Source organism: Pseudorca crassidens, chromosome X (assembly GCF_039906515.1).
Source record: "Pseudorca crassidens isolate mPseCra1 chromosome X, mPseCra1.hap1, whole genome shotgun sequence".
Lineage (NCBI taxonomy): Eukaryota > Metazoa > Chordata > Mammalia > Artiodactyla > Delphinidae > Pseudorca > Pseudorca crassidens.
The window spans coordinates 36,990,378-37,013,202 of record NC_090317.1 but is presented as its reverse complement, the minus strand read 5'-3'; the positions used below and the strand labels follow the sequence as shown (position 1 = coordinate 37,013,202).

The window sequence follows — 22,825 nt, the reverse complement described above, 5'->3', positions numbered from 1 at the left end:
GACGTAGGGATGTGGGGATGCCTCCCCCTTGGCCTGTGGTTCTGCATGGGCAGCCCCTCTTTGCATCTTACAGCTATTGGTGAACCAGGTGACTGACTGTATCTATCATGAATCCCCTTGTGTATGAGTTCAACTCTGGTCCCAGATGAAGGAAAAGGTGGGGCGGAGTCTCCACGTCTAGGTCCCTGTGTGATCCCCTCCTTTGAACTGCCCTCCTGGGCTGGAGAAATGCCAGGGTTGAGGAGTCACAGAGTATTTGATCTGTTTGGTTCTTTGTACTGAGACCTCAACATTTTGGAGAGTCCCTAGTTCAGCGGCTCAGGAAACCGAGCCCGAGGCTGCCCTTGCAGGGAACTCTCCTATCTCCTGTCCCACGCTAGTAGATGGGATTCTTTCTCCTCCATGTCCCCCCTTTCCTTAAGTGGGTCTTTGTCCTATTACCCAAATCCTGAGTCTCTGCCTTAGTAAGTTGTCTTGTACTTCATTTTAGCAAGAACTTTCCCTTTCTGTCAATGGACGTTCTTGGTAATTTTGGCATTGACCCGGGTCCCGCTTCCAGACTCTTGCTCTGAGGCTTATCTTTGTACCTACAATGATCTCATGTTCCTTCCTTCTCTTCACCCCTCTATCAGAATTTGCTGCCAGGATGGGACGCATCGAGGTGAGGCTTAACAGACTGACCCTCCCAAGAGGTTGGCATTTTAACTGATGCCAAAGCCCCGAGTCAAAGGAATTACGTACTTAAGAATTTTCAAGCCCTTGGGAGCGGATAGGGAGAGATTTGGAAGGGCAAGGGAATGTTCTTAATAATCCCGGAATGCCATAAGGTAGACATCCAATTCAGGCTACCACCAAGCCAGAACCTGGGTTATTTTGTTATAATCAGAATCCATCACATAGGACGATCTCCCTCCTCTCACCCACCACTCAAGGCTTTGACTAAAAAGTCTTCCAGATACTGAAGTTCTATGACGCAAGCATCGTTTATTTTCTCAGAGTTTTTTGTAAGGAGGAGGGCTGAGAAGTTTCGTGAGTTACCAAAGACCACACAAACAGGCAGGAGTCAAAGCAAAACCGAATTCCTCCGGAGACTAGTTACTTTCTATAGTCTGAGAACCAATCCCGTCTCCCACAGAGACAAGGTGAATTTCCTCTTTTCATTTCTCCAGTACTGATATTAACACTCTTCTCTTCATATCCTCCTCAGACCCCGCACTCTCAGCAGAATACAAATAAGGAGCTGCTTGTTTTGCCAGCCGGAAAAGTTGAAGGTAGCCAGCCTTTCTTTTTCTCTGCTAAAGACAATGTTCCGTCTATGGTGCTGTGTGGGATAAAAAGGGCAAGACCTTCCAACCTCGTTCTGTTCTTATTCACGGCCCAGGAAGTCATTATGAAAGCCCAAAGGGACACTGTTTTTAGTATGGACCCTGGCAGGTTTATCCAGATGACTTTCTGTAAAGGCATTCCTCACCCTCGCCTCCAAACATATCCTGTCCCCTAAGAATGATTTGGTCTTGGTGTCGGGGGAGAAGGGTAGGTAACAGGGCCTGGCTCTGTCATCTGGGACTCTTTTTTTTGAATTAAAAAAAATTTTTTTGGCTGTGCTGTGTCGCATGCGGGATCTTAGTCCCCCGACCCCGGGGAATGAACCCGAGTCCCCTGCTGTGGAAGCGCGGAGTCCTAACCACTGGACTGTCAGGGAAGTCCCCATCGGGGGCTCTTTTGAGGGAACTTCGCTAGTCTCCCAAAGAAAGGGCCGAATGTCCCCTTTGGAGCAGTCATTTGAACTGCTTCAGGGACTGACAAACTGGCCAGAGACGGCGTCCAGTCTCTCAGGAAAGTGGTAGATAAGAGCATCAGAAATGCTCCTTTCCTGGAGAGCCTGTAGCTATTCTGGCCTCTCTTTCCATCAAAATAGGAAGGCACTGGAAGGGGCCCTCTCCCCTCGGAGCGTGGAGCATTGTGGCAGTGTTTCTAACTGGGCTGAGAATCTGCCCGAGCCACACTGCTATTTTCACCACGGAGGAGTGTCTAAATTCTCATTTCGACCAACCCTCCTGCTTAGTACCTCTTTCCCCATTTCAGCAAATTGCTGCATAAAAAATGGAGAAGCCAGTAGTGGCTGTGCCCTCAATAGTAGCTGTGTTTGCATTTAAGAAATTCAAATGCCGAGGGTGCACTTCTCCCATTAAGTCCAACATGAGACATCAGGTGTGCACAGCACCGCCGAACGGAAGACCCTGAAGGCCCGGGTAGAGTTTCTGGTATGCTGGGGGCTTGGGAAAGAACAAAGAGGCACTTTCATTTTCTGAACTAAGAAGCACTTCGGGGGGTGGGGGGAGAGTGTCAGGAATTCTTCCAACGTCATGGGCCTGCCCACACCTGGGTCAGATATTGATGACCTTCCCCAGGCCATGCCCTCCTCTCCCCCTCCCCGAGACAGTACGAGTGACAACGAAGCCCGGTACTTACAGGTGCAGAGGATTTTCGGACAGGAAAATGGAGACCGCAGGCTCCTGAATGCCTGCTGAGTGGTTGCATCAGATTAGGAAGTGATGATTGTAAGAATAAGATCTTTGGAAAATCTTGTCGCCCCTCCCCTGGTTGTTTCAGTCCACATCCAAACCCAGACCACCACGCCCCTCCCCAGGACATGTGTCCTTCCTGGCTGCCTCCATGCCCCTTACCGTGAGGGTGCTGGCAGCCACACTGCCTCTTGGAGCCTCTAGCCCGGCAAGGTAGTCAAGCTCCTGGGATTAGGTTGGCAAGCGCGACTGTCCTCCAAACGATCAGCCCAGAGAAAGAGAGAGAGAGAGAGCGAGCGCGAGCAAACCCGAAAACAGGTCCAGGACGGAGAACTCCTGGTGCCGAGCATGTCTCTGGCGTATTCCGAAAGTGGCATCCACAGCAGAGAAAGTGTCCCAAAATAGCTCAGGCTGCCAATGCCTCGCTGAAACCTGAGAAAGAATTGCTGAATTCAAAGATCTGGGTCGCCGTGGGTGTGTGATCAAAGTGCGGATTTGTTGGTAGGAGGAACTCAAGCCATGAGCTTAGGAGAGACACGAGGTCACCCGGGGCACGGTCTGCCTTCTCTTTTCCAACTTGGTTAAGTTGGCAGTGGTGTCAGAAAGCTCCGCTGTGCTGAGACAGGGGGCTGGCAAGAGGTCCTAGGGATGCTGTTTTCGTTCCCAGGTCTCTGATGCGCTACCAATGTGAAGTAGCAGTGCTCTATTTTCTGCATTTCAAACAAGGGAACTGATACCGTGTGAAGGTTTCTTTAAGATATCGCTCCATAACTGATGAAATTCCCTTTCCAGTAGATTTTTCATTTCTTTTGGCCTTTGGCATAAGTAAATGTCAGCTCCTAAAACATCAACAGGGAAGAGCAAACAGTAGGGTCTCTGTGATTTCCCTGGCTTCTGACTGGATGGTGTCTGTACATTGCTGCCTATGGCACTGGGAAGGATGAGGTCCACCCAGGCACGCTGTCTCATTTTTGTATTTGCTGAGATCTTGGGACATTCTCCTTTAATCAGGTATGTTGAAAATTTTAGGATTGTCTGCAGAGAGTGTGGGTCACTATGTAGAAAGTTCAGCATATGTCTTCCTTGGATCAGCCTTGGGGTTTAAGACGAAAAAGCACAGCATTTGGTTTCTAGTTCCGGCTCTGCCTGTCTTTTGCCGTGTGATTTGGGGCAAGTCAGTTTTCTGCGCTGGACCTCAGCTTCCTCCTCTGTAAAATGAAGACAACCATCCCCACCCTAATCCTAATCCAATGGTATGAATAGTGGAGATGAACGCCAAGGGTCACAAGAATGCTACTAGGGGAAGGGCTTGTCACTCTTAGTAAATGGTGGCAGTCTTCAGTTCTTCAAGGGACCCTGACCGGTAGCCACTCGAGTCCTGTATCAACATGTTTACAGGGAGCCTGACATATACCACAGCACTAGGTGCTAGGGGCTTCACGCCTAATGGTCAATATTATTTCCAATTCCAAGCCGTAGGACTTTGGGCCAGTTGCTTAGTGCCCAGGAGTTCAGTTTCCCCATCTGTCAAGTGGGTATACAAATTAGTAATACAGGGCCACAATCCTTTATCTGAAACCACTGGGGCTAGATGTGTTTTGGATTTCAGAAGTTTTCGATTTTAGAAAAGCGATATTGTACATATAACATATATAACGCCCCTTGTGGGATCTGGGGCAAGTATCCTGTGATCGAATACACTAATATTTCTAAGTTGGATAAATGAATAGCCTCGTGCCAGTTCAGGCCCACTTTGGCCACCAAATGAGCTTGCCACAAAATTTCAGTTTTCAGAATCTTTCGCATGTCAAAAAGCCAGGTAGGGAATTGTGGACAATGAAAACAGCTAAAGTCTCTTTAGTGCGTGCCGTGCACCGGGTGTGGTTCTAAGTAGTTTATATGCATTAACTGATTTAGTTGGGCCAATAATCCTATGAGGTAGGCATTATTATTATCATCATCATCTCCATTTTACAGATGAAGAAACTGAGGCTCAGAGAGGTTATTTCACTCGTGCAGACTCCCAAAGCCAGTGAGGGGCAGAGCTGGGATTCTAACCTAGACAGTTGGGCCTCAGAATCTGTGCTCTTAACCTAACCACCTTCTCTACCTACTCCGTGGGGTTAAAATGAGGCCTCAAAGGCCCACAGAGGCCAAGCAAGTTACTTTTTACTTGCAAAAGTAAAAGTGGCTTCTAGGTACTGAGCCCACATGGTGAGCCAGTGCCCCATCTACAGGGAGCAGCTTACTCAGCTCCACCTGATTCTTGCTATCTCAGAACCAGGATCCAAGCCTTTCTGTTTTTCCCAGAGAAGCCGGAAATCCAGCTTTATAGGTGAAATCTCCTGACTTTCAAATGTTGGCAACTACTTTAAAAAATGGTAAAAACATTGCAGGGGTCAAATAAAATCCATCTGCAGTCGGAATCCAGCCTGTGGCCGCCGGTTTGCAAGCTCTGCAATGAGGAAATAGATGCGAAAGTGCTTTGAAAACTTAAAAACGTGTTCTAGACACAGACGGTCTCATTTTTAGGGTTAAGGTTTTTTGGGGTTTTTTTCCCTTCACTGTGTCTAGTTTTTTGAAAACTGGTGTTCCTAGACCGATGGAGATGAAAAGTTGGAATTAAATAGAGACTTCAGTGAACTTGAACACTTCATTCCTTTGGCAGGCTGGATAAATGAGAAGCCTAGGTGTACTGGACGGGCTAAGCCTCAGAATTCCTGCCACACCCACGGGCCCCTTCTAAGGAGTTTCCATCCGCAGACCCTAGCAGAGGGAAGGAGCAGTTTCTTATGAATAGGTGGCTATGTTTGGTGCCCACGGGACCCTGCATCCCCCTGGCAATAGCCGATGGAGCCAGGAGAGGGCATCTGATTCAAAAGCAGTCACTCTATAGGCTGGCAAGTTGCCTAGGAGGGAACCTGGGATGAGAACTTTGCCCAACAAGCACAGTGGTGACTAAATTTGGACCAATGAGAGTCTCTTGCTTGGGCAGTTTGAATACCAGATCTAGAAAGAGTGAGCAGTTGGCAACAGGGGCAGAGGGCAGGCAGCAGGGCCCATGAATAAGCAGGTCCAGGAGAGATGACAGCTTCCGCTAGGTGCCAGACACTTTACACATGTTTTTTGTTTAAAACATTCAAATACCCTGGGAGGTAGGTACTGTTATTATCCCTGTTTTAAAGACGAGATAACTGAGGCGAGGTAACTCGAAGTGCTGGGAGCTGGAACCCAGGTTTGTTTGATGTTAAAATCAGGGTGTACAAACCCCTAAGCCAGCAGTTCTTAAACTCTAGAGGGTCAAAAGGCGGATTCCTCGGCCTCACCCCAGACCTACTGAGTCTGACTCTTTAAACGTGGAGCCCACCTCCCCAGGTCGGCCTGCATTTTAACAGTCCTCCCAGGGGGCGACTCACACAGAGGGCTTCCCAGCCACACTTCGAGAAGTGCAGTTGGATCGAGTATGGCAGGTACTGTAAGCTGCTTTACCTTCACCTTGAGAAACAAGGTCAAGGTCAACAGACGCGGTCAAAGTCCCGTTGAAACTCTTTTGGAAATGGGGTCAATTCTACAAATAAGAGGACATCAGTTTGTCCTCTTTTCTGATCCGGGAAAGTATCCAATGACACCAGTTACCTGGGGGAAGATGACAGGCCTGAGATGAATGTTCAGCACTTTGTAGAGAAGAACCTACCTGCTCTTCAGCGGGCAGAGCCCACAGCTGCCATATGTTCACTAAGCATTTTCCATGACAAGCACACACTGTAGGAGCTTACTGCATTGGCAACAAAGAACAGGAGAGAAAGTGACAAAATGCAGAGACATACATTGTAAACAATGGGATTTAAAAATGTACGCCTACTTCCCAGGCTGAGCGTACAGGTTCTTCTCAGCCCCAGAATAACTGTGTAAAAATTCCATCTGTGCTCTTATTTACACCATCGATAAAAGGGTCAAACAGGACGGGATCAAGGCTAGCAGCCGCCTTCTAGATTGTTGTGGAACCCCAGTCTAGCCATGGTATTGAGCCAGTTGTGAATTCATCTGCCTTTAGGAACTCTCCCTGGAGAGACGAGTAATAGTCTGAAGGTTGCTTGGAGCGTCTCAAGTCAGAAACTGGTTTGTGAGCCAAATGCTTAACGGCATCAGGCGCATATTCCTGCAAGACAGTCGTGTGGTCCAAGGGATGGCAGAGGTCAAATGCGCCGGCAAAGTCCTGCCCCAGCAGGGCTTGCATTTGCACCTGGCAAGTTTTATTTCTCTCACGCTCCTTCCTGTGGACACTTCCTTTATCTATGTTAATGTCCCCACTTAGGCTAAGGTCAGACTCTGTTCTTCCCTCTTCTGACCAGAAAGACTTCCTGTCTTACAGGTATCTTATCTGTGTTGATATTTTCACTCTGAGTGAAAATCACAGCAGTCCACGGGTGCAGTGAGAAAATCAGAGGACTACGTAGCCAGTGTTTTGTACAGCGAAAACTATTTCATTTAGAGGACTGTCCTTTATTCTGAGATTGTTTCCTTCTCTTTGGGGGTTTAAAGAAAACCCTTTTTAGGAAATGATAATTTGGGTTTGTTTTGCCTTGTTTGTTCCTTTACCTGGAAAAATAAAAATCTGGCAACCCACTGTCAGTCCCCCAGTTTTTTGGTTTGCGATAGCTGCCAGTCTTGGGAACCTGGTTTAATTTGTTCAGTTCTGCTAGAACCTCTGGGTACCTCCTACCACCACTTACGTCCTAAGTGCTTATAAATTACCTGCTTCATGATCGGTGGCAGAATCTCTCCGAGGATTGACATCAAGCTTACAGCTCTGGAGTTAACAGTATACTGGTCTGTAGTTTCCTTATTTAAGAAAATTGGGACGCTGCCCATTTGCAGTCCTTCGATATCCCTCCTGTTGTCTCCAATTCCAAAGATCCTTCAGGACAGCACCTAATGCAAGGCAGTTCCATTTGCTCTTCTTATAATGTTCTTTTCCCTATAGAGTTGGACATGCATATACATGTTGTTTGGGGAATTTGCAGCACATCCAATGAAAGTGTAATTCCCAACTAACAGTCAAATCCTTCTCTTTGGAGCTACCCAGAACACACCTACCCTCTCTTCCATATGACAGCCCTTCAGAGACTCGAAGACAGTGTGTGACTCTCCTGTGAGTTAAGAGCATCAGCTGAGTCAGACAGACCCTAGTGACAAGCCCAGCTTCACTCCCTTTCAACTGTGGGAGCCAAGGTAAGTTACTTGATTTTATTTTCTCTCTACTTTGGTTCTTCAGCTGATTTATAAAATGAGGGTAAAAAATGCACTTCATTGGTTTATTGTGCAATAAATGATGTGATGTATGTAGAGAGCTTACCACAGTGCCTGGCAGGGTAAGGACTCAGGAAATACTAGCCATTTGCCCCCTCGATTTATAAAGAGCCGGGTGGGCATTTTAAGCATCAGGGCTGTTGGGGGAGGGGGCGAGCAGGGGGGTGAGGAGGGTCTCTCCCTCCCTGATTGATCAGGGGAGGCAGAGGATCCTCAAGCAGATCAGGTATTTCTTTAGCCTGAGGTTGTCTCTTTTCTGTTATCTGGGTGCCTGTTTGCTAGGGCTGGGGGAGAGGATATCGTGCAGAATCTCAGGAAAGGTTTATTTTCAAGAACTGGGAAGCTATTTGTTGACATATTGAACCGTCTCTTGTTTATTCTTATTTCCCCCGAGCAGCTAGCCATGCAATCCCCCAAACTCAATTACCTTTTGTGAGGCGGCGGGAGCATGACACCTCATAGCCGTATTGATCACTGCAGACTGGGCCAGACGTGAGGGATCTGAGATGCCAAGCAGCAGTTTCTGGGCTTTTCCTTCCTTAGTAGGCCTCCCCTCTCTGTGGCTGTAAAGACACTGGCACGAATACAACGGAAGTCTGTGACCCAAATGGGCTGAGCCTGCAAGAACCCTCTCTCAGTAGCTGCCTTAGAAGCCGGCTGATGACAAATGGTCACAGTGGACCAGAACCTGAACTCCTGGAGAGCCCAGTGTCAGAATGGTTTTCTAACTGTAGCTCTTTGCGTACCCTGGGTTTTGCAAGCAATTGCATGATATGAACTCCAAATGCCATTGCAGCTAGAAAAAGTTTGGAAGGAGACACACCCAACTGTGAACAGACTTGAGGGGATGGGGGGTGGGGAAGGTGCAGGACTAGCTTTATCTGTAGGTAGGATTTCAAGTTTTTATCCTGAGTATATATTCCTAGATTACTTGTGTAATTGTTAGGCATAAATAAAAGTAGGAAAACAAGAAATTGTTTTTTTGATAATAAGAAAAAGTAAAAGCAAGCCATTAGAGACACTTTTCTGAGGTCACTACTGACCAAGGACCTGAGTGGTGCAAGAATTAAGCCTATTGGGGGAGAAAGATTGCTTGGGCGGGGAGATGTTGGGGACACTCAGAGAGAGGAGGGGAGAGGGCTAGAGATAGAACCCTAGAGGAACACACCTTTTAAAAGAAAGAAAAATATATTTTTTCTTCTAACACAAGCAATATGGGTCCATTATGGACAAATGAGAAAATGCAGCTAAGAAAAACAAAAGTAAAAATCCCCTTTAATCCCATCACTCCGGTATGGTCACTGTTAACATTTTGGTATATATCTTTCCAAACCGTATTTTTTTTCTATGCAAAAATATACATATTTATTTCATAAAAATCAGATAATCGTTTTCACTGGCCACTGCAGATGCACCATGATTTGTTTAATCATTAAGTGGATTGGGTTCTAACATTGGCATTTAGGTAAGTTCCAAGTTTTTATGATCATAAACAGCAGTGCTTCCTAGCTGTGTGACCTTGGGAAAGCTAGCTAACCTCTCTGTGCCTCTGGTGCCTCCTCTGGGAATGAGGGTGATGATAGTACCTACCTCATAGGGTTGTTGTGAGTAACAAATGAGATCTTGTGCATAAAGTGCTTAGCACAGTGCCTGGCACAGTAAATGTTAGCTTTTATTATTAAGTATAATAATAATAATTGTCATTGTTGTTGTTGGGTTCCCCGTGAGTAGTTTTTGCTTTAGGGGAGGGGGAGAGTGACTGGAATTTTTCTTTTTGAGTAGTATACTATAGTGAGTTCTGGAGTCAAACAGAGCTGTATGCTTTCGGTCATGTCAATTCACTTCACCGAGACTCAGTTTTCTTATCGGTAAACTGAGAGTTAAAAACAGCTGTTAGGATCAAATGAGAGAATGCTTGTAAAACCCTCAGTGTAGTTCCTGGCGTATGGGAAGAGTTCCAAGTCAGTTGGTATTATTATTATTATTATTACTATTATTATTATCACTACGATGATTGAGCCATTAGTTGGGGTGGGAAGAGGAAGGTGGCAATTGGAATGTTTCTAACCACTTGTCTGTTTACAAAGAGAGGAAATGATTCTTGAATCAGACTGACCCGGGTTCAGATCTGGACTTTGCCATGTACTAGTTCTGTGACCTTGGTCACAAATTCTCCAAGCCCCTCTCTCCATTTGTAAAAGAATATATATATATAAAAAACTGATTCACTTTGCTGTGCACCTGAAACTAACACAACATTGTAAATCAATTATACTTCAATAAAAGAAGAAAATTGGAAAAAAGAAAATGAAGGAAAAAAATTTCTAAAGCAAAAAATAAAAGGGAATGGCCAGCGCCTACCTTGCAGGTGTTGCCACGAGGCACAAAGGATATGAAGCAAGTGTCGTGCTTAGCCCGAGTGCCCAGGTATTGTTGGTTGCTAATTATTGTTGGCTGTTGGAGCATGGGGAGGTTTATAATGACCTGAATGCCTCCCCGCCAGGCCCTAGACTCTGAGTCCCTGGGGTACTTGAACTTCACCTAAAGGCTTTGCCCTATCCACGGCTCAGGGACCACTTCTGCCCTTAGTATAGGGGTTTGAGGGCTCCTGATTCAGAAGGTTAGAGAGCTCTGGCAAACCTTCCTGTTAGTTCTACTCTGACCTTGTGCCCCAGTTCTAGAAAGCAGGCTGAAGCCCTGCTTCTATGAGCAAGCCCTCACCTGGTATGCTTAAGATTGGCGTGCTTTTCTTGCCAGCTGTCTGGACACCCTGGAGCCTCGCTGTTGAATTCTAGCCCTGTGGTAGAGTCACTGGTTGCCAGATTTCCCTCCGAGTCTCTGACACCGGAGCCAGTTGGCTTTTTAATTGTCGCCATTGCTGGGCTCTGAAGCCCCACGGCCCATCCTTCCCAACGGTGGTTTCCCTGCACCCAAACGTCTTTGAGCTCTTCTGCCACTGCTCCACTCAGCCTCCAGCCCCGGTTCCCTTCCCTCTAAGCCCTGCCCGCTCTTCCACGGCCCACCGGTGGCAGTGCCTGGCTTCCAGGACGCCAGTGTCTGCGCAGCCGCAGCGGGAACATCTCACTTCCTGAGCTAGAACACTTTCGGTCTCATCTCTTTCTTTGTGTGACTCTCCTCTTTTCTTTGGGACGGCCAGAGGCGGGCAGAGCGAGCTGGTGCAGCAATTGGGGGCGAGGGGAAGCAGGGTGGAGTTGCATAGGCCAAGTGCTATGCACTTCTGGAGCTTCTGGAGGGCTGTCAAGTGAAAGGCGGCCAGAGGCAAATGTCAGAGCCTATATAGAGGCAGGAATCTGGGACCAGAGAGACAGAGCAAGCACTAGCAAGTCAGGAGCAGTGGGGCGGGTGGGCGGGCAGGCTGGCTGGCTGGCGGGCAGGAGGGGGGCGTGGCAGGGGATAGCTAAGGGAGATTGCAGAGAACAGCTGCTGGTATTGGGTCTTACTTTAATGAACTGTCTGGGCATGGGGCATAAGTAAGTTGGCCAGACCAAAAGAGCTAGGGGCACAAAGGACACACTCCCTCTCTTCTCCCTAACTGGCAAGGTAAGATCTTTCTGGCTTTTGCCTAGTGGGAAACTGTGGCGTGTTCAGGGATTTTTCTAAAGATGGGGGCGGGGGTGGTCATCTATCACCGCCCTTTTGACTCATCTTTCCCATTGCACCACTTATTAGAGTAACCAAGGGGCCAGCAGGAAGGCCAGTATTTCTTTTACTAAACCCCATCTCGAGGTTGTCCAGGCTGGAGATGGGGCGGGGTGCTGTCTTGGTAATGTGACTAAGAGGGAGAGAGGGAACACAGGGTGGATCACTATAGCACAGTGGAGAAGAGTAGGGGGCTCTGGAGTTGGGTGGACCCGTGAATCCAAGTGACTGCAGGCAAATTATTAAGCCTCTCTGGGCCTGAGTTTTCTCCTTTGTAAGATGAGGATAGGGTACTACCAAAATCTCTTAGTGTTGCTGTGAGGACCAAACGATGCACGTAAAGTGCCCAGCAGAGTGCTTGCCGGTCAGCGCGCGCTCAAGAAGTGTTGGCTGTTGTCACTTCTGTTGCTAGTATTCTCAATATTATTATGGAGGCATACTGCACAAGATTGATGACTTCTGTGACATTGTCCCAAATGAGCAAGTGTTCCACTGGGCGTATGGGCAGGCTGTGGGGATGTATCAACACCGTGTAGCGTGCGTGTTGGTTTCCAAGCTCTGTGCCAAGAAGCCCCTTTGGGGGCTGCTTGTGGGAGTGTGCCGGAAGGCTGAGGCTTTGGGATTGCCCACCCACATGTTGTCAGAGAAACTTGAAATCTGTATTTGCTAGAGACTGGACTTCAGTGAGCCATGATCTAGGACATCAGAGAGATAATTGAATGCGGCCTTAGGGATGTCAAAGGCTAGGCAACCCCGAGGAGGAAGCGATAGTCAAAGACAGTTTTTACTGTCACAGTGCTCTTAGTCTAGCCCCAGCCCCAGTTAATCTGAGAAACCCGGTAAAATGGGAATAATACTACTATCTCTTGTAAGATTCAAACGGGTAATGCTTGCACATCTCTGTGCACTATAGACAGTTTAAAGTTGTGTACAGTTGCCTAAAGTATAGTGCCTGGAACACACTAGGTGGGCAGTAAGTGGTAGTAATAGTGGTGATTTTTGTTATTAATAATAAAAATCATAATAAACAGGATTGTCAATTCATGGAATGATGTTCTCAACCATTGATCAGTTAAATGCCTTCCTTTTCCTGAGAAAGGCATTCAGGGCCATCAGGGTAGTAAAATGGGGACTAAACCACTGGCAGGACTCAATGAGCCCAAGGAACTAACGACTATCCTGGGGCAAAGGGCATTCTCATCCGGGCCTGCCAGTTCCTTGGCTGGCTTGCTAGTGCTGTGGTGGGAGAGAGCAGAGCTCTGGAACCTGCACTTTTCACAGTTTTCCAGCAGGTGGTGCTGCTGTTTCATTTGAACCAGGACCTCACGGGCTCCTGGCTGCTGAAGTTGCAGCGTTTATAGCTTTTATAAACTGAGAGGGTGTGCTGTGTGACGGGTGGGTTGCTTTGAAAAGGATAGGGGTGGAGAGGATATTTGCTCCAGCTTCAAATTTGTTTAATGTCGCACAGCTTCTTTAACTTGATAGACCCATCTCCGATGCCACATAGCTGGCAACACATAAAAAAAGTCTCCATCGTGGATCATTTGTCTATTTCCCAATCTTCTTGATATTTGCTTTCAACTGCTAAACTTGTTTTCTGTTTACAGATTTTCTTGCCACGTGGGCTTCAGCAGGACCCCTGATATAATTGCTTTAGAGGTTCCCTCCACACTATCCTTTGGCCATGGCAGATATGTCAATACCCTTACATTCAGTGCGATTCAGCAATGTGCTGACGGAGGAAGGTGTCGACCCCCAAAACAGGGAGACGACCTGCTCTGGACCAATGGTAGAGAACAGAGCAGAGGTCCAAATTCTGCATTCTAGTGTCCAGCCTATGGTCTCAAGTTCAGCGTCAGACCCTGGAGGGATGTCCACACAGCCGATGACATCCCCAGCCTTTGACACCATGGCCGTACCTCTAATGGGAGCAGCAAACTCTGGAGCACTGTCCCCACCGCTAATGCCAGCCTCAGACTCTGGGACACTGTCCCCATTGTTAATGCCAGCTTCAGATTCAGAGGCATTGTCCCCATTGTTGATACCAACCTCAGACTCTGGGGTGCTGTCCCCATTGCTAATGCCAGCCTCAGATTCTGGGACACTGTCCCCATTGCTGTCCACTTCAGAGTATGGATTAATGTCCCCAGGGCTGATGACAATTCCTGACTTTGGAACAATGTCCACAGCACTAATGGCAACACCAGATTCTGCAGAGATATCACCACTGGCAATGCCAGCTCCATCCTCTGAAGCGATGTCCACACCATTGATGCTAGCCCCAAATCCTGGAGAGATCTCCCCACTCCTAATGCCAGACGTGAACCCCGGAGTGATGTCCCCACAGCCAATGCCAGCTCCAGGCTCTGAAGGAATGTCACCATTGCAAATTACAGACGAAGACACTGAAGCCATGTCTAAAGTGCTAATGACTGCCCTGGCCTCTGGAGAGATCTCTTCACTGCTCATGTCAGGCACAGACTCTGAAGCGATCTCCTCACTGATAATGTCAGCCCTAACTTCTGGAGCAACGTCCACCCAGCCAACGAGCACCCAAGACTCTGGGGAAATGTCCACCCAGCTAATGTCAGGCCCAGACTCTGGGGTAGTGTCTTCACCACTTATGACAGCTCCAGGCTCCGGAGCAATGTCCTCACTGTTCCCGTCAGTCCCTGATGCTGGAGAAATGCCCACATTGCCAAAGCCAGCCCCAGACGCTGAAGCGATGTCCCCACTGGTCATGATGGCCCTAACCTCTGGAGGGATGCCCACCCAGCCGATGCCAGCCCAAGGCTCTGGAGTCATGTCCTCACGGTTAACACAAAATCTAGACTCTCAAATTGTGTCTAGTCCGCCAATGAGAGCAACAGCCTCCGGGGGGATGTCCACATCGCCAGTGAGAGCCTCAGACCCTGGAGCAAGGTCGACACCGAGAATGAGAGCCCCAGCCTCTGGAAATGTGTCCACGTTGCTAAAGACGGTCCCAGACTCTGCAGCACTGTCCACCCCACTGATGACGGTGGCAACCTCTGGAGCAAAGTGCACAGAGCAAATGTCAACCACAGCCTCTAGAGCGATGTCCACACAGTTAGCAACGGCTAGAACTTCTGGAGCCACATCCATGGGCTTTATGAAAGTCCCAGCCAATGGGGCGATGTCCACACTGCGAACGAGAGCCCCAGCCTCTGGAACAGTGTCCACACTGCCAAGTACAGCCCCAGTCTCTGAAACAATGTCTACGCTACAGATGACAGCCTCAGCCTCTGGGTCAGTGTCCACACCGCAAATGAGGGCGCCCGTCTCTGGAGCAATGTCTGTGTCACAGAGGAGAGCCACAGCCTCGGGAGTGACAGCTGTACCACAAATGAGAGCCTCTGGAGCCCTGTCCACCCCACGGATGACAGCCAAAGCCTCTGGATCCGTGTCCACACTGTTAATGAGAGACACAGCCTCGGCAGTGATGTCCGTGCCACAGATGAGAGCTATGGCCTCGGGAGCATTGTCCAAGCCACTAACAGCATCCAAAGCCGCAGAAGCAATGCTCACGCAGCAAATGACAACTGCAGCTTCTGGAGAGATCTCCACAATGCTAATGAGAGACACCGCTTCTGGAGCCGTGTCCATGCCACAGATGACAGACACTGCCTCTGCAGCGCTGTCCACACCGCTAATGAGAGCCCCAGCCTCTGGCGACACGTCCACACCACAAATGACAGCCGCAGCCTCTGGAACTATGTCCATGCCTCTAATGAGAGCCCCAGGCCCTGGAGCCATGCCCATGGCGCTAATGAGATCCACAGCCTCTGGAAAGATGCCCAGTCAGCCAATGAGCGCCCAAGACTTTGGGGGGATGTCCATGTCGCTCAGGAGATCCATGACCTCTGGAGGGATGTCCCTACTGCAGACGCAAGCCCCAGCCTCTGAACTGATGTCCACACCAAAAATGAGAGCCCCGGCCTTTGGGGCGGTGTCCACACCACTGATGAGAGCCTCAGACCCTGGAGAGATGTCCACACTGCTCACAAGAGCTTCATCCTCTGGAGAGATGTCGCCAGCACTAACGAGACCCCCAGCTTCTGGAGAGATAGCCACGCCTCTGAGAGCCCCAGCTTATGGAGCAATGTCTACTCCGCAAAAGACAGCCACAGCCTCTGGAATGATGTCCAAGCCACAGATGAGGGCTCCAGTCTCTGGAGAGATATCTACATCGCTAATGAGATCCACAGCCTCTGGAGTGATGTCCGTGCCTCAAATGACAGCCGCGGCCTCTGGAGGGGTGTCCATGCCACTGATGAGAGCCCCAGCCTCCAGGGCAACATCCACAACGCAAACGATGCCCACAGCTTCTGGAGAGATGTGCATGCTATCAATGCGAGCCCCTGCCTCGGGAGTGATGTCCCCGCCATTATTAAGGGCTCCAGTGTCTGGAATTATATCCACACCACTAAGGAGACCCTCAGCCTCTGAAGCTGTGTCCACAGAGTTAATGAGAGCTCCAGCCTCTGGAAAGATGTCCACCACACAAACAACAGCTGTGGCCTCTGGAGGGATGTCCAAGCCATTCATTAGAGCCACGGCCTCTGGAACAATGCCCATGCCATTGATGTCAGCCATGGCTTCTGGAGAGATGTCTATGCCGCTGATGAAAAACATGGCCTCTGGGGCAACGTCCACACTGCAAAAAAGAGTTGTGGGTTCTGGATCTACTTCCTTGCCACAGATGACGTATGCAACCTCTGGAGGGATGCCTGCATCACCTATGAGAGCCTCAGCTTCTGGAGCAACGTCCGCATCGCTCATGAGAGCCTCGGCTTCTGGAATGATGTCCATGCCGCTTCTGAGAGCCACAGCCTCTGGGGGTATGTCCATGCCACAAATGGCGGCCACAGCCTCTGGAATGATGTCCACTCTGGAAATCAAAGCCAAAGACTCTGGGGAAACATCTGCCTCTCACATCAACGTCACAGCCTCTGGATCAAAGTTCACACCACACGTGTCTGCCACGACCCCTGAAACAATGAACCAACCACCAGAGGAAGTCCCATCTTTTGGCATGCTGACCCCAGCACTCTGTTACCTCTTAGAAGAACAGGAAGCAGCCCGGGGTTCATGCTCTGTGGAGGAGGAGATGGAGGTTGATGAGGAGAAGCAAATGAAGGGATTTTTGAACGATTCAGAGAAAATGGCCTTTCTGGTGTCTCTTCATCTGGGGGCAGCAGAGAGGTGGTCCATCTTGCAGATGGAGGTAGGAAACCCCCTCTCCAATGAAGATAAATCTTTCCTGAGCAGATCCCAGGGCTTATATGACTCCCTATCTGAAATAGACATCCTCAGTGCCGTCCTTTGCCATCCCAAGCAGGGCCAGAGGTCAGTCAGGCAGTATGCCACTGATTTCCTCCTGCTGGCCCGACACTTGTCTTGGTCTGATGCCATTCTGCGGACCAGGTTTCTGGAAGGACTCTCGGAAGCTGTTGCCACTAAAATGGGCCGGATCTTCCTGAAGGTGGCCGGCAGCCTAAAGGAGCTAATAGACAGGTCTCTGTATACCGAGTGCCAGCTGGCTGGAGAGAAGGATTTCCCGGGCTGCTCAAGCCAGGTTCTGCCGTCAGCCTGTAAGCGGAATAACGAGGACGCAATGGAGAATGAACTGAACTCTCAGCAGCAGACCGAGGAGGTAATGATGGGGAAACACACTCAAGGTTTCTGAATAGAAAAATGAGGTAATGATGGCAAAGTCACCCTGCTCCTTTGAGTAGCCTAAGGAAGAGGCTGGGAGAGGCATTGAGCTCCTAGACCCTAACCCCCCACCTAGAGTTTCCTCAGCGGGCCTGGCTATGTACTTATTTTGGGTGTATTAACCACATTGAGGGCCTGGGATGGTTAAAGGTCCAAGTCTTGTGATTCTGAGGGAAATGGCTGGGCTCAGTCCCAACTCTGCACCTATTCCAGGTCCAGTTCTCAAAGAGGGGTCACGTTTGGGGGACTGGGTCCCACCTACAGCCACAGGTGTTATAGGCCCAGGTCACTAGGGAATTTGGCCAGTCTAGTCCTTGATCACACTTTATACAAATAAGGTACGTTAGCCGAGTTGCTTGACTTGCTGAGTTACTGAAGTTATCCAGGCAGAGCCCCACTTGGCATAGTAAGCATGGCTCTCACCTCTGCTGTTTTTGTTTTCTCTCACTCCCAGCATCAGCATGTCCCCAAACGCTGTTGCTACCTGAAAGAGCATGGAGACCCTCAAGAGGGTCTGCACGACCACCTTCGACAGAGCACAGGCCATCAGAAGGCCGCCACTAACAAGTAATGCTACCTGGACACTTCTCCTGTGATATCCAGCTTGGCTGCTAACTTGAGGACTGGTTCCTGGACCCATTCCATTCAGTTACATCATTAAACCTTGTGGCCTTCCCCCTTCAGCACCCCCCTCCAGGCGCATCCCACCCTATCTCCCACTTGGCTGACTTGACCTTCTCTTTCACCCCCACATGCCTTTGACCTGCCCCAGCGATCAGAGCGTGGACTTCAAGAGCGTTTGGTGTATGAGGTTCTGAACTCCCATTACCGCCGAGGCCAGTCCTAGTTCCTGGTCCAGGGAGATGTCTAGGCAGGAGAAACCGTGTCCTACCTCAAAAACACCTTAGAATGTCTTGCCACGTGTCATCAGGCAAACTTGAGGAAGCCCTGGTCCCATTTCACCTGGCAGGGGAGCCTATAAGGAGAGTGACGCCCACTCCAATACCATCCTTTTTATCCAGTACACTTGTCCCTGTATGCCCCAACTCATAGCACCTAAAATGGGTCTCCAGGGCCCTTGCCCTGTTTATAGTCTCCATCCTGAACCATTCGTTTTGACCCATAGTAGTAATCTTAGTAATGGCTAACATTTATTGATTATGTGTTGTGTGACAGTTACTGGGCGAAACTCTCGACAAGCATCATCTCACTACATTCTTACCATAACCCGACTTGTTCTTGTGTTGTCAACTTCTTACGTCTTGAGCTATTGTCAGTGACTGTTGTCTTGTCCCTCAGTGTTGAATCTCTAGCTCTGACTTTTGGGTGACCCCTCAGTTGTTAATTGCCCTCACTCCCCCTTGGCTATTGTGTTTTGTGGCCAGCCCTCTTGATAAAGATCTTGGTCTGTAAACAGGCATAGATAGTTAGAGCGTAATATGAGCAGTGTTTGCCTTCAGGTGGTGGGATTATGGGTGTTTTAATTTTCTTCTTTCTACTTCTCTGTACTTTCCAGATTCTCTACAGTAAGCATGTGTTACATTTGTAATCGTAAAAGTAAATAAAGTCCGTTTATGAAAAAAAAAAAGAATTAACTGTGGCTAACAGAATTTGATTTATTGAGTCCTTCATTCAATCAATATTTATTATCTAACGTGTGCCAGCCACTGTTTTGGGGACAGACGGATGATAACCTTGATCAAATGAAAACTTCATTCCAATGGAAGAGGGGGACAGACAATAAGCAAGAAAACGCATATGTAAGATGGGTTGAAATCCTGGTGAAGGCTATAAAGACAAGAAATAAGAATAATGGGGAATTTGATACTAACAGAGCCATTTTATTTATTCAAAATAGTCCATGTAATTGGTTTACTCAAAGATCTTTTAAAAACAGTAGGAGTGACATGATTAGAAACATATTTTAGAAAGCGAACTTGGCAACAGTTTGGATGCAGGATAGGGAAAGGGTCAGGGAGCAGTTACGAGCCCCCTACTGCAATAGTACAGGTGACTAAATCATCAGATGACTCAATCTAGGGCCAGGGCAGTGGGGATGGAAAGAGAAGGACAGAGATGAAATTCTTTCTGAGGATTCAAGTCCGCTGCTCCATTACCCTAAACACTGGGTCTGATTCCAGGAAGAGGAAAATGATTCTCAGAAAAAACAAAGATTAGCAGATAAATCGGCAGCCCCACGGTGATATAGATAAGAATCTGGCTCTGCGGGCTGCCTGAGGAGGCATCTATCACCAGTGCTGTTGCCTCGGGGGAAAAAGAGGGTGCCATTGGTTGGGAAAACCAAATTCTAGGTGGTAGGGCCTCTGGGGACCCATTTTCCCCCTCTTCTCTGACCCTGTTGGCTCACACCTGGTCCAGTCCAGGTCCGAGCGGACTTCTGACCTCCCTGTTCAGCCAGAGTTGCTCTTAGCTCAGGAAGGTGCTGTTGACTTTACTCTCTCCTGAAAAAGAAACTGATGATACAGAATCACAATCTGAGTCTAGAAAATATATACGGGAAGGAAAATGTCTTTGTCTTAAAAATGAAGCTAATTTTCTGGTAACCACAATAATGGAGAACCATCGCAATTCTTTGCTTTATTTCTCTCCCCAGTCATTTTGCTTCCCTCTGCTTTTGCCTTTCCTCTCTTTGAAGCGAACGTCACTAGAGATAAATGGAATAAATGAAGCCCAATCACACCCTGCCAGTGCCCTGTCCCTGCTCCTCTACCCACCTCAAAGTTATAATTAGAAGTGACCACTCAGCATCTACACAGAGCTGGCTATCATATGCCCAAGTACTTAAGACAATTTCATCTGCTGTAAAATGGTGTTTCAAGTTTCTCCAGGCCCCACTGGCCCATGGGTAAAAATAAGGTACCATAAGCAGTAAAAACTCGGATGTCATTGACCCCGTGCCCATCTGTGTTACAGGACCTCAGTCCCTTGAAGTTTTCCCCCTCTTATTTGTGGAAGACCCCGGCAGTCCTCTCCTGTTCCTCTATTCCTACCCTGCCTCGGTGGAGGTTGACTGCCCACATGGCTACGCAAGGGCAGCCGCTCCGTCCCGCCCCAGCTGCTGGTGGGTGCCTCTGGCTGTGGGAACACGGAGGCCCCTGAAGGGGTGGGATGTGGATTCTGCAAATCCACAAAGGGCCTAAACGCTGCCTTCCCTTCAACTTTGGCGGAAACCCCTGATGGGTTCACTGGAGTTGGGGGTTGGGGTGATAATTCCCCTCCTCGTACCGTGCCACACTCTGTCACCTGGACACCGAAACCACATTGCTTCTGCCCTGTACCTCAGTGAGGCCCACGTGAGAAGAGGGGCTTCAGTTTCTTCCTGCAGCAAACTCTCCCCTGCTGCCCCTGCCCCCATTGCCCTGGCTCAGACTTTCAGACTCAGTTCCTGTGTCTGGAGAACAAAAGCCATCAGATCTAGTCAAAACCATTATCCTCCAGGTGATAGATGCCAGGGACTCTCTCCAAACGCCCAGCTGTAGGGCCCAGGTGGAGAGCAAATGTCACCCTGTCCTGGTCCTCCCTCCTTCTGCCGTTCTCTCCCCCATCACCTGGTCTCTGTCTCTGCCCCTCAGGGACCAAGAGTGTATAGACCCTTCTCCTGAAGGTCACTTCCTCCATGAAAGTATAGGCTCGGGCTGTCATTGAATGACTGATGCCTCAGACAGTTTCCAAACATTTCTGAGTCTCACATTGGGATCACCTGAGATCTTATTATCCTTAAACCTAAGCTCGGCCCTGAGGAGTTTGGGAAGTGGGTGGGATAGGGCTAGTTGGGACATATTCAGCATCCAGTCTCTTCAGGGGTGCTATTTAAACTGTGGGGGGAGATCTAAAAGTAGATCCTTGGCTGAAGGCTGGCATAAGCCACAGTTGAATATTGCCATCCGTGGAGCGTTTATCAGGAGTCCAAGCTCCGGACTAACTGCTTCATCTGGACTATCCTATGTAATCTTCAAAATGACCATGTGCAATGGGTGCTCTCATCGATCCTATTTTATTTTATTCTTTTTACCAAGAAGCTCCGGCACAGAGAAGTTAAGTAACTTCTAATGGCTAAAAATGAGCACAGCTGGGATTTGAACACATGCAGTCTGACCCCAGAGCCCCCACATGCAACCGCTCCACTATATAGGCATGGTTTCATTACTCAGAGCCAGATGGCCACTGTGAAGACTTACCCTGGTACCCTGAACAAATTTGCCACCCGATAGCAGCCAACATTGGAAGCTCATAAAGTCTGAGGCCTGAGCAAGAATGGCCCTGCTTTCCCCCTTCCCTATCTTAGATCCAGATGTGAATCCTCCTGCGAGTATTTAGAAAAAGTCTTTAATGTTCAAGGAAAAGAATCAATCATTGTGGGATACTACTGAACTCAGGAGGTTCTGCCCAGGGGCTAGCTGCAGCCCCAAGGTAGAACAACCTCTGTTCTAGGCTCTAGCCAGAGAAGGAAGGTGAGATTCTCCCTTGGGCATCTTCCCACAGAGAAAAAGAATGCATCTTGGGCCCCAGCATCTCTGAAAGTGGAAGGGATTTTTGTGGTTACACCAAGAGCTGGCTTTTCTTTCTCAGTACTTATTTCCCCCTCTTTGTCACTCTTCTCTCAGGAAAGGGGGGAAGTGGGTAAGGAAGGAAGACGATCAATCGTTTAGATACTCCATGTCCCTGCCTTCCTGCCATCCTCTTCTGCCTTCCCCTACCCCTGCCTTGGAAAGCGATCCTAGATCTAACCCTGGTGTTTAACGTATTCACATTAAAAAAAAGGCACCAGACACTTCCGGTTTAAGCAACTTGATAGAGAGAAATTGGGGTAGCTGCTCCCATTATAAACTCAAAGAAATGCTGGATAAAGTGTGGGGGGAAATTCACAGCTGGGCCTGAAATAAAGAAAGGAAAATCTCCAGGGGCAAAAAGACAAAGAGGGATCTTAATGGCAGACCAATAAGCTCTGGAGCCCTCCAGGGTGAATGTGGTGGAGCCAGAAGAGATACAGGCTAGCTGACAATAGAGTATTTACATAGCACTTGAGCAGCAAAACTGTGAACTTCTAATTCTATACACTGCTCAACTATCACTCGGGGGTCAGTATGAAATGCAGACATTTTCCAAGAGAGACTGAGTCAATTCACCATTCATATGAAACGTGCTGTCCTTAGAGCTGGGCTGGGCTTGGGGAAGCTGGCAAGACTTAAAAGGAAAAAAAAACAAACTCTTACACTTTGACAACCTTTGCTGAGAATTTTACTGGTCTAAGCACTGATGTATAAATGGGTACTGGACAGACTGACCCTGGCTTTCCCACAATATCCTCTAGTATCTTTTTTTTTAATTTATTAATTTTTTGGTCAGAGCTTTATTGAGCTGTAATTCACATACCGATAATTCGCCCATTTAAAGTGTACAATTCAATTTTTTTCTAGTATATTCACATAGTTGTGCAACCATAACCACAATCTAATTTTATTTTATTTTATATTTTACCACAATCTAATTTTAGAACATTCTCATCACCTCAAAAAGAAACCCTGTACCCATTAAGCAGTCACTTCTCATTCCCCCTGCCCCCCAGCTCCTGG

At 48.4% G+C, this 22,825-nt stretch overlaps 1 protein-coding gene across 3 annotated transcripts in view; it reads left to right on the top strand.

The window, feature by feature from the left end:
* RTL9 (retrotransposon Gag like 9) overlaps nucleotides 1–18,792 on the top strand; it is a 40,446-nt gene extending 21,654 nt beyond the window's left edge. For 2 of the 3 annotated variants that reach the window (XM_067724353.1, XM_067724354.1), the window contains exons 2-5: nucleotides 1,208–1,271; nucleotides 7,604–7,757; nucleotides 13,103–17,169; nucleotides 17,686–18,792. In XM_067724353.1, coding sequence (XP_067580454.1) covers nucleotides 13,180–17,169; nucleotides 17,686–17,802 — 4,107 coding nt within the window. In that variant the 5' untranslated portion in view covers nucleotides 1,208–1,271; nucleotides 7,604–7,757; nucleotides 13,103–13,179 and the 3' untranslated portion in view covers nucleotides 17,803–18,792. Of the gene's footprint in view, nucleotides 1–1,207; nucleotides 1,272–7,603; nucleotides 7,758–11,260; nucleotides 11,397–13,102; nucleotides 17,170–17,685 lie in introns of those variants that run through there. The other variant, XM_067724355.1, reaches the window with a different exon arrangement.
* Nucleotides 18,793–22,825: the final 4,033 nt, after the last annotated feature.